Source organism: Propithecus coquereli, unplaced genomic scaffold, assembly GCF_000956105.1.
Source record: "Propithecus coquereli isolate 6110/MARCELLA unplaced genomic scaffold, Pcoq_1.0 Scaffold408, whole genome shotgun sequence".
Lineage (NCBI taxonomy): Eukaryota > Metazoa > Chordata > Mammalia > Primates > Indriidae > Propithecus > Propithecus coquereli.
This window is the reverse complement of record NW_012149819.1, coordinates 286,559-298,573: the sequence shown is the minus strand read 5'-3', so window position 1 is coordinate 298,573 and position 12,015 is coordinate 286,559. Positions and strand designations below refer to the sequence as shown.

Here is a 12,015-nt window from a genome sequence, read left to right as displayed (position 1 = left end):
TAAATTTTAAAACATCCTCTTACTTTTGAAAAAAGAACCTAAAGGAGTATACATTATCTGAAACTATTCAATTATACTGGAAGTGCTTTATTTGCATATTTCTAGGGGAAAAAATAGGTAGAGCTTATAATCATAAATTAGAATTCTATTAGAAGTGTTTGCCCTAATAATTAACTACTCTTCGTGTGTTATATATAAATTCAAATAGAACATGACATGTTATTTTGATATAATTTTCCTGACGCAGTATCATTTTGTAGCTAAAAACAATGGTTCTTTGAGGGTTTATAGCAACAATCTGATGAAAGGATATTTTGTTTGGTCTTCACAAGTACATATTCTTTTAAAGAATAAAGCACAACATAGTTAAACAACTTGCTAAAAGAATAGAGACAATGATTATAAATTCGACATTTCTTCTATCCTTTAGCAGAGGAAGAGTAGAAATCTGAAGGAGTCTAGTTGGTCCAAACTTCCAAGGTGATAAATTATTCAAACATTTGAAGCAGTTCTTTCCAACAACTTCTGCTCTTAAAAAATATGCCAGTTTTTTCACTCATGGTCAATCAAGCTGTCTTCAGAAATATATTATCTTCCTTCTCTTTTTATATTTTGTGATTCTTATTGCCATAAAGATTATAGACAGTTCTATCAGTAAGTTTCAATAAGTTGTTCTTCCTAAATTATATGAGCCTGTAATCCTTTTAAGAATTGCATTTGTTTTTTAATCAAAGCACTAATCATTTTACATTCTATTCTTCCCCCAATGTCCTCCTTGTCTACTTTTTCACTAAGGTTAAAAAGTATAGACCTTTTTTTCTCTATAAAGTTTCCTATTTATAACTCTCAACTGTTTTGTTGGCTCTGTTCTTATATTGCACAATGGCAGCTCTTTATTGGACACTAAGTCATAATGAAGCTTTGTTTACTCTGAAATAGAAAGGCTAATTTGTGAGCTGTATAGCCCTAAAACCTAGTTAAAATTAGAAGGGATATTGTTGGAGGTATTGTTCATGAAATAACTTAAGATTTCTTTATGAAAAGAGCTTAATGAAACATTCAGGCTCAAAGCATGAACATTTATTTTTCTTTGCTTTCTTTTATACCATGTAGTGGTGGATCTGAACCTTCTAAAAGAGGAGGTAAGATTATACAGCTGCACACCTCGTAACTTCTCGGTGTCCATAAGGGAAGAACTAAAGAGAACCGATACCATTTTCTGGCCAGGTTGTCTCCTGGTTAAACGCTGTGGTGGAAACTGTGCCTGTTGTCTCCACAATTGCAATGAATGTCAATGTGTCCCAAGCAAAGTTACTAAAAAATATCACGAGGTAGGTATACCATTTTATTATCAGTTTCCTTTCAGTATTTTGTGTCTTACGACAAAACAGTGAATCTGAAATGGATTTATGTTTGGAAAGGAGATGTCATGTCAATGAAAAAAAAAATAAGTTTTACAAATAGTTTATGTTTTCATTTTTTAAAAGTATGATCTTTCATTCAAAAACCAGACATTAGGGATTTAGACAGCTTATTCTCTGATAGTACATCATGGGTGGTCAATGAAGTTTTTACCTCTTAGACAAAAGAGAAAATGTATTCTCCATGGAAAAAAAAATGGGTGAAGAATTTTCAACGTTTCAAAATATGAAAGGAAAATATTTTAAAGACAAGCTTGGAGACAAATCATTGTCTACTTTGGAAAAAGGAGATCTTTGATATTTATTTTTCTATGTGGGGCAATATGGGCACATAACTCCCAAGGGGACTTATTCATAATTATACCAATCTTTCTACTATTCAAGTCGCCCCAAATAACATGTTTAACTTTGTATGCATTTTTTAACCATACAAAGGCATGAAGGAAAATATAATATGAAATGTTCATAATAACTATCTTTTCAGAGCCCTGGGAACCTTAGAACTTGAATTTAACGTTTTCATTAGTGCTGGAATATCCTCAATTGTGTCCCACCTTCTCCTCTAGCAGTATAATGTGGCAGACGTACATCAGGAGGAATCTCCTCTTGATGAGTCAACTTTAATTGTTACCAAACATCTGCATTAGACCAGGCCAAAATCTGCCCTTCTGACTTCATTTCAATATTACTCCCTTTCACTACTTTTAATTTTTTCTGCTAAATTTAATAATAATACAGAATAAATATCTAGTTAGTAAATAAAATGGCTTTTCACATGCATAAGGACTTCAGTGAAACTCTCACTGAAGTGAAAGCACAGATCTAGAATAGAAATAGAGTCCCTTGTCTTCTGGAATCCAGTGCTTTTTTCCTCCCCTTTAATCAGCTGCCAACACAATATTGGTGACAGGAAGGAAAATCAAGTCATGTGAAGTACAGTTTATGAAACCATGCATGTTTAGATTACCTAAACAGATGAGGGTTTCAGTGAAGTCTTTTTGCATGTGAAAGATCATTTTATTTATTAAGTAAATATTTAATCTGTATTATTTTATTTGTTTGTTTATTTATTTATTTATTTTTGAGTATTACAGGGGTACAAACATTTTGGTTACATGAATTGCTTTTGTACCGTTTGATGGGTATAAGTGTGCCCATCCTTCAGATAGTGTGCATTGTACCTGTTAGGTGTGAATTTACCTATCCCTTCCTCCCACCTGCTTGATTTCCCATGAATATTATTTCCATATTTTCACGTAAGTGTTGATCAATTAGTTCCAATTTAGCAGTGAGTACATGCAGTGTTTGTTTTTCCATTCTTGCGATACTTCACTTAGAAGAATGGGCTCCAGCTTCCTCCAGGAAAATACAAGAGGTATTAATTAGTTCATTGTTTTTTTATGGCTGAATAGTACTCCATGGTATACGTATACCACATTTTATTAATCCACTCATGCATTGATGGGCACTTGGGTGGTTTCGACATCTTTGCAATTGAGAATTGTGTTGCTATTGAAATGAAGCCAGGCCAGATTTTGACTTGGTCTGATGTAAAGGTTTTGTAAAAATTAAAGTTGATTCATCAAGGACTGCTTTCTGATGCCAAATGATGCTGGAAGAGAAGGTGGGGTATAATTGAGGATATTCCATAACTAATGAAAATGAGTGTACAAGTGAACTTGTGACTGTCAGCAGGATATTTAACCTCTGTAAAATAAGTGGAAAATATGATAATCACTCAGGTTTTTCCTAGCTGTGTTATTCCATGACAATTACAGATAGTAGTCTTTTGGAAGGTAATATCCCAGACTGGCAGTCATCAAAAGTAGGACTATTTACTGTCATTACTCATGTTCTGCTTTCATTTCCACACCACATGCTTCTAAAGATCTCTGTGCTGAGAATGAAGTCTCTTCTCCAGTTTCAGGAAGTATATTTAGTCATGACCAAGGTGGCTTACAGAGCTCTAGGCAGGCGGTGCCTATAGGCCGGCCTTACTGCTACTCCGTGATCTGGGAATCTAGTTAAGAACAACCGCATTAAAATTAAAATGCCTTAAAGGCCAGGCAGGTATTAGAGTTGCCCAGCATTACATAAAACCATGTGATGAGAATATAGATTAAACTGAAGTGATCTTTTTTGTACCTAAAACTACTCAATTGTGAAGTCTCTAAAGCTGTAGTCCCCATCCCCAAGGCCGGAGACGGGTGCCAGCCAGTGGCCTGTTGCGGGCCGGGGGCAGGCCCAGGGCGGGAGGTGGGCGGCGGGCGGCTGGGCGAGGCTTCGTCTGTGTTTGCGGCTGCTCCCCATCCCTGGCATCGCCGCGTGGGCTCCAGCTCCTGTCAGATCCGCAGGGGCATTGGACTCTCATAGGAGCGCGAACCCCGCTGTGGACTGCGCATGCAAGGGATCTAGGTTGCATGATCCTTGTGAGAGTCTGGTGCCTGGTGATCTGGGACGGAGCTGGGGCGGTGGTGCCGGCGCTGCAAAGCGGCTGCAAGTGCAGATTGTCATTGGCAGAGAGGTTTGAGTGCACAATGAATGTGATGGCTTGGGTCACCCGGGGACCATCCCCCTACTCACCCCCACACCCGTCCATGGAAAGGTTGTCTTCCATGTGATGGTTCATGGTGCCAAAAAGGTTGGGGACCGCTGCTCTAAAGCATGTACTCAGTAAACAAAATGTATTTGGGGACCTGATTTAGCCAACGAACCTTGAATTTGAAACTACTGTAAGCGCTGTAAAACCCAGACTTGTGCTAGCGTTTTAAAATAAGCTTATCAGATGCTGAGTTCATATCATGCAGTGGTCTGCTAAATCAGTCCTCAGGTCAAGCGTATCTTCCTCCATCTCACACCTGTAAATTTCTTTTCAAGTAGTATTAGTTTTAGGGCAATCCAGAAAGTTGCCTCGGAGTATGTAATATGTATTTAAGCCGCAGATAAAATCCATGTTTGGGGCAAGGCTATGTGCAGTACCTATAGTCTCAGTGGCCCTTGTCCAGAATGACATTAGGCCATTATTTCCCTATCTTGGGTGGTCTTAAATATATGTGTATACACATTACATATATACACGTAAAATTATGGATGACTGTCTAATTATGATAATTACATGATGATCCATTTGTTTTTTCCAAATATCTCTAAGGTATAAGTATGTAGAATTATAATTGTACAGTTACCTAGTCTACATTTTTCACAAATATTTCTAATAACAATGATGACTCAATTTTGTAAATGCCTTGTAGGAATCATTAGTATTTGTGTGGTAATATTTTTGTTAAATTACTCTATGGAAATAGGACTATTTGGCATAATTCCTAGTTTCTGAGAATAGAGTTCATAATTTCTGAAAATAAATTTTTCTCATTCTTATATTTTGGAAATCAGTTGTGAGTCTATTACTGCTCCTAAAAATATGAAATTGTTTTCTAAACATAATTTAAGATTGTTCTGAAATCATTGAATAATTGAATTTCATTAGTCTGGACATAGAGACTTAACTCATTTAAAGAGAAGCCTGCCTTGGACTTTAATTCTTCTGTATGGTGATGGTTCAACTTTCAATTTGAGGATGTTTCCGCCTTGTAAAGAAGGCAGAAGCAAAGGCAGAGAGCTTAGAAGTTATTGCTTTTCTCTCCTTCATCTATTTCTATCATACCAGCTTCCATTAATATTAAAATCATATTCATTGTGTTACTACAGATATAACTGAATTGTCTTCTCTTTTGGTTTCCTGTAGCATTTTTATTGGGTTTTGTTCATCCATTGTGAGTATCAAAAGTAAGGTTAGAAAATAAAAGATATTATAACATAATAATGTTGTTAATAAGATTCTTACGGCTTTTGGATCAATCACTGGCTCTCTTAGGAGGAAGACATTTTAGCCAAAGAAATATTTTTTCTTAACAGTTTCTCTATGCCCTAAATAGGAATTTTCAGAAAAGCAAGTCAGGAACTTTATATATGTATAAACTTAGATGTCACCTCTTCCTTGAAACACTTGTTAGTGTCCTACCAGTCTTAGCATAACTACTTAGTACATTCTGGATGCATGTGTAGAACTTTAAAGATATCTCTATTAGATAACTTTTACTATTTCAAAATTATCGATGATTTTTCTTTGTTTCTACCAAATTGAGAGGTAAAGGACAACAAAGATCACATTACAGTTTAGTGTTTGAGAATACAAACTTCAAAGCCAGACATCTCAAGTTTGAATCTCACATGTTAGCTGTGTGACTTTGAACAAATTAATTAGCCCCTGTGCTTCAATTTCCTGATCTGTATGGTGAGTTTCCAAACCTCATACCTTGTTGTGAGGATTCAATGAGTTGATATTTACAAAACACTTTGAACAAGGTCTGGCACACACTTTAAGCCCTTAATGTATCTTAGGTATTCTCTCACTCACCTTTATGTTATGCCCCTGTGCCTAGCCTTATTCTTCAGTTATGGTAAATGATCAATAAACATTTAGTGAACTTTGCCCAGAGAAAGGAAGGATGTTCTTCTAGCCGAAAGATCTATGTGGGATACTCTGACAATAGTAACATATTTTTTCTTTTTTCTCTATTCTTAATCAGCCTAATGATTTTTATCTTGTTTATATCTTCATGTATTTAATTTCCTTTTTCATAACATAGTCTTAATTTTCTTACGTTAGATCTGTTTGCTTTGGGAAAAAATTATACCATTCAATGGCCTTATCGTAGTAATGAATCCCTTATCCCAGCATTCCATGGTTCTCAAGTGGTTAGGTCATTTTCTTTGCCTGTGTTGAACAGTGGTACATGAGCATCTGTTTCTTGGTGATTCTTTCTGAGTCTAATCTGTTCTCTTCCACAGTCTCTGGCTTACCTTCTCCCTGGACATTCTTTTTCATGGACTTGTAATTTTAGTTTCACCCTCTTTCTCTAAATGTTCTGAGATGTACTTCCGCCTTGTTTGTTTTCTGGTGTCATAATCTCTCCTGAAAACCACAGTTCGTTTAATATCATCTGGGACCCGCTGATCATTTTCTAAGTCTTCTTTCTCTTCCAAAGTCAAAACTTTCAAAAGGAACTAAAAAGGAAAACATTAATTCTTTCTCATCATGTATTAGGATTTCTTATCCAAGACTTAAAAATTACTAAGACGTTATGAGATTCTTCTGCTATTTGTGAATCTCTGTGAGTATCAGCAGACGAAGGCACAGAGTTTTACTCGGCACATGCATCTTGGCATGAGCCTGCTAGAGGAAGCAACGATTGCAGCCTGGCCTGGCTGACTGTTAGGATTGTACGTGTAGCCTCTCTAACCTATACTTTTCATAGTAATTCTTTTCCATGCTAAATGGGAAAATGCATACAGGTGGACATAAGCATTGAAGACCTCAGCAATACCAATATTGCAGTTTATCTTACCCAACTATCCTCATTCCAGAATCAATTTGTAGCAAGAGTATAAGGAATAGTGCCAGTATCTTAAATGTAGTTAGTGTTGATGCCACTCTAAATCTAAATCTAAATCTAAATTGTTCAGAAACAGTCAGTACTGACATAAAATAATATTCAGCAGCCATTAGGTTAATTTTCACATTACTTATTGCTAATTACACATGGCAAATTACTAAGACTATATTACTTAAAGTGATACAGTCTGAGCAATTTTCATTTTAGAATTGAGAAATGTAATAGATGAGAAAATAGACTTTAAAAGTTTACTATTTCTGATACTTGTTACAAGACTTTGAAGTTTATCTCTCTAAGAAGAAAATTACTTAATAAATAGAATGTATGAGAAGTAATATTCTGAATCTTTATGAAATTATTATCTATCACTCCAACTTTATTAATTCATCTTTGGGCTAGGTACAGATAAAGGCTATGTCACTTATTCTCCCTAAGCCTCTGTTCACTCATGTGTAAAATAAGGGCAATAATTGTAAATTACTTCATAGAATTCTTGTGAGTTAAAGTATGTAAAAACATTATTATTGTGCCTGGCACGCAGTAAGCATTCAAAAAATGTTAGCTAATTAACCTCTGATATAACCACATACTCCAATGAGGTATGCATTCTCTATTTCTCTTTTTAAGTCTTCAAACAGAACAGTCACAAGACTTGACTTGTGCCTTTTTGGATTAATGAAAATTTCCAAGAATGGTAGCTTTTCGAAGTTGCTCTGTGAAGTTATCTGTGTCCTACCCAGAAAGCAGAGAAGCTAGACAACTTCATATTATTTTGTGCTTTGGTTTTGGTTCATAATCCAAACAAAACACAACTTCTGAAACTTTATCATTTGTATTATAAGAAAGAAAATGTAATATACTTGAATAGGTAGCTACTATCGAATACTTCAGATCATCTTTTATAGAATACGAAGCTATATCTCTTTGTCACAATACTAAGAGGAAATATGTTTAGTATCTGTGTCTATTTTGCTGTATTTTTAATTAAAATCCTAACAACCCAAACTTCAAATAACTTTATTTAATAGGGGCATTATTGTTATTATTGCCAAACCTCCTTACACTGCACAGTAGAATCCAGCTGCAGAAAGTTAGCTGTGACTTAGGCTGATGTCTATGAAGTACATCTAATCCATCTCATCAAGTTTATAGAGGACTTGAAGTGTAGCCAAGAAAATTAATGAGTGGCATAATTGAGCAAACTCAGCTGTGGAGTGATCATGTTTCTTTCCACAGTATTCCTGCACTTGAGTGTATTGCTTCGAGTATAAATATTTGTTCAATGTGTGAATAAATCAATGAGTGAAAGAAACCAACAAACAGAAAAACGAATTGTGTATTAGTGGTTCTAAAATACTTAAGGTGAAATTTTCTTTGGTTTAGTTAGATAAGTAAAATGAAGAGTGCACAGTGAGTGTTTCAATTTGAGGACTGTTCTTTATTCGGAGGCAGAGTGCTTCGACATTGTGGGCATTTGAAGGGTCCTGTCTTTCATGAAATGATGATGATAGCTTATACATATTTTTTGGTGGGGGGATGTTTTCATAATGCCTTCTTTAGGAGAAATTTAAATTTGTAAATCTTTCCTGGGCCTCAGGATTCTTTTCTGAAATGTTACTTGCCCATGAAATCAAAAGTGATAGACATTCGTTGAGTTTTAAAGGTGGCTTCCATTGTTCCCTTTCAGGTCCTTCAGTTGAGACCAAAGATTGGTGTCCGGGGATTGCACAAATCGCTCACGGACGTGGCCCTGGAGCACCACGAGGAGTGTGACTGTGTGTGCAGAGGGAACACAGGAGGATAGTCACCACCAGCAGCGCCGGCGCAGAGCTGTGCAGTGCGGCGGCTGATTCTGTTAGAGAACTTATGCGTTATCTCCATCCTTAATCTCGGTTGTTGCTTCAAGGAACTTTCACCTTCAAGATTTACAGTGCATTCTAAAAGAGGAGACACCAAACGGAATGAGGAGCTGTGCAACAGCTCTTTTGAGAGAAGGCCCAAAGGACAGGAGAAAAGGTCTTCAATCGTGGAAAAAAAATTAAACGTTGTAGGTCACTAGCTAGTACAAAGTTACTGTGTACCTGTTCCACCAGCTGTGTTCTGTATTTCAGTTGTCTTAATATGGTTTAGGTTAATGTCGGTACAGGGAAAAAAACTGTACAAGTGAGCACCTAATTCTGTTGCTTTGCTTAACTCAAAGGCTCCATGTTCTGGGCCTAAAATCACAGAAAATCTGGAATTTTTTCCTTATATTCACATATATAAGCCAGAATGTTCTGTGTTCTACAAACGTGGTTTTTAAAAAGGAACTGTATTGCTATGAATTAAACTTGTGTCATACTGATAGAAAAGACTGGATTTTCCATATTTCTTGTTAAAATTTCTACCATTTAGAAGAAGAGAATTACATTCGTGTTTTGGAAGAGACCGGAACAGAAGAGTGGCCTTATCTTCACTTTACCTATAAGTTGGTTTATTTGTTTTATTGTGTACATTTTTATATTCTCCTTTTGACATTATAACTATTGGCTTTTCTAATCTTGTTAAATATATCTATTTTTACCAAAGGTATTTAATATTCTTTTTTATGACAACCTAGATCAACTATTTTTAGCTTGGTAAATTTTTCTAAACAGAATTCTTATAAGCCAGAGGAACAAAGATGATATAAAATATTGTTGCTCTGACAAAAATACATGTATTTTATTCTCGTATGGTGCTAGAGCTTAGACTAATCTGACTTTTAAAATACTGAAGTGGGAAATCAAAATTGGTAAGTTGCAAAGACTTTTTGAAAATAATTAAATTATCACATCTTCCACCTCTGTTATTGGAGATGCAAATAAAAAGCAACATATGAAAGCAGACATTCAGATCCAGTCATTACTAACCTTATCCTTTTTGGGGGAAATATGAGCCTAGCTCAGAAGAACATAAAGCACCTTGAAAAAAGAGACTTGGCAGCTTCCTGACAAAGCGTGCTGCGCTGTGCTGTAGGAACACATCCTATTTATTGTGATGTCATGGTTTTATTATCTTTAAACTCTGTTCCATACGCTTGTATAAATACATGGATATTTTTATGTACAGAAGTATATCCTTTAACCAGTTCACTTATTGTACTCTTTGGCAATTGAAAAGAAAATCAGTAAAATACTTTGCTTGTAAAATGCTTAATGTTGTGCGTAGGTGATGTGGTGACTATTTGAATTAAAAATGTATTGAATCATCAAATAAAAGAATGCAGCTATTTTGGGGAGAAACTAAGAGTGTGTGCATGTGTGTGTGTGTGTGCATGCAAGATCTCTCTCCTGGACTCGGAGAAAATGAGAATGATAAGGTTTTGTGTTACCATGATTTTCATTCTGTAAAAGCACGTGTCGGTTCATAAGACAGGTCCAAAAGGGAACAATTCTGTTGAGGATTCCCTGCCTCTTATTTCGAAAGCCTTTCAGGAGTGGTTTTCTTTTTCTCACTAGTCTTAATACTGGTTTCTGGTAAATTAAGTTGCACCTGACTTAAAAGTTGTTACGTGATTTATGAAATACTTAGTGATAGATTATATGGTAGTGCGAAATTGGAAAAAAAAAAAAAACTTCAGATTTTTCCACCATGTCTTTATTTTCAGTGGGAACTACTAAATGAGGTGAGCATAAATTGATTTGTACGTGGCTTCTAGTATTTTACATAGCACACTTGAAGGTGTGCTTCGTCAATTCCAGACACCGATTTCTAATCGGGACTGGGATCTTCAGCACCCTGTCCTTTCCTAAGCCTTTTAACCTGCTGGAAGATGACTAGTACCCAGAGCCGTGTGTCTTCAGACGACTCTTCCAGGCAATACCATTTACCGTGCTTTTATAGTTTGCAGTTTACCTACTTTGTCCCTGACCACATGAAAAACAAACAAAATGAGCGTATGTGTTGTTTCATAATATTTCCTTACCTTTTCCTAGTTTTGTCCTAGCCACAGAGAGGCCTACTAGATAAAGCTCCATGGAAAATGCAAAGCAGTTGGCAATTTACAACTTTCATGAGCGTAGTGAAGACTCTATTGAGTCTTACACTAAATGACCTATTTAACCAGGTGTTTAATGCTGGATTAAACACTGTTTAATCCAGCATTTCCAACTTCTGAATGGAATACTTTCTTTCCCTTTTAATTTTTTTTCAATATTTATTTTTTGTTTACTTATAGAATGTTGACAGTCAGAAGACATTACTCTATAAAGGTAGGAATCCCCACACTGCTGCCAGTCCTTTCTTGGGAACGCCTATGATGACTAACCTCTTTATAAACACTCACTATAGATTGTACTGTGTAATATGCTAAAAAAAAATTAATGCATTAAAAACACATGTGACCCTAATTTCTCAGAAGTCCAGGAAATACTGACTGTTGACCACACCCTGTTTTGTATGTGATGTCTGTGTTTCATGCCTCTGTCTCTGAGCAATGGACTGTTTTGCCCAGTGATATGTTTAAAATAAAAGAACAAGCCTGAATTGTCATGAGGCAGGTGTTCATGTCTACATTTTTCATTTCTACATCTCATTTCCACATTCCCTCCTTCATCTAGTAATCCTTATGTACGCTTCGAAAAGATACAACAAACAAAGTAATGAGAATCGCCACGGCTAGAAACCTCCTGGCACAAATTGGTCAGCCTCGGTGTGTCACTCCCTGCAGGTACATTGACGTCTGCTTAGGATTTGGTTTAAGAACAAGCAGAAAATACAAGTTTTACACTTAATGTAATGTCCTTATTTCCAAAAGGATAATATAATATTCATATTCCTTCTCATATTTTAGACTGTTTTAATTATGTATTATAAACAGTTAAAAATTATAAATATCATCATCCTTTGCATTCATAAGAAAGAGTAGGAAAATTGAAAATACAGTAGATGTCTTAGTTCAGACTGCTATAACAAAATCCTATAGCCTGGGAAGTTTATAAACAACAAATTCATTTTTCCCTGTTCTGGAGGCTGGAAGTCTAAGATCAGAGTGCCAGCATGTCCAGTTCTGGTGAGGGACCTCTTCCAGGTTGTTGACTGCCAATCTCTCTTTGTATCCTCACATGGTGGAAAAGAGGGTGAGAGAATTCTCAGGGGACCCTTTTATAAAATAGGCA

General features: G+C 35.9%; 1 protein-coding gene across 2 annotated transcripts in view; it reads left to right on the top strand.

Annotated features, from left to right (window-relative positions):
- The window catches only part of PDGFC (platelet derived growth factor C), a 283,569-nt gene extending 273,429 nt beyond the window's left edge, over positions 1 to 10,140 (top strand). The window contains exons 5-6 of one of the 2 annotated variants that reach the window (XM_012652995.1): positions 1,114 to 1,331; positions 8,565 to 10,140. In XM_012652995.1, the coding sequence (XP_012508449.1) occupies positions 1,114 to 1,331; positions 8,565 to 8,681 (335 nt within the window). In that variant the 3' untranslated portion in view covers positions 8,682 to 10,140. The remainder of the gene's footprint in view (positions 1 to 1,113; positions 1,332 to 8,564) is intronic. The other variant, XM_012652996.1, reaches the window with a different exon arrangement.
- The last annotated feature ends 1,875 nt before the right edge of the window (positions 10,141 to 12,015 follow it).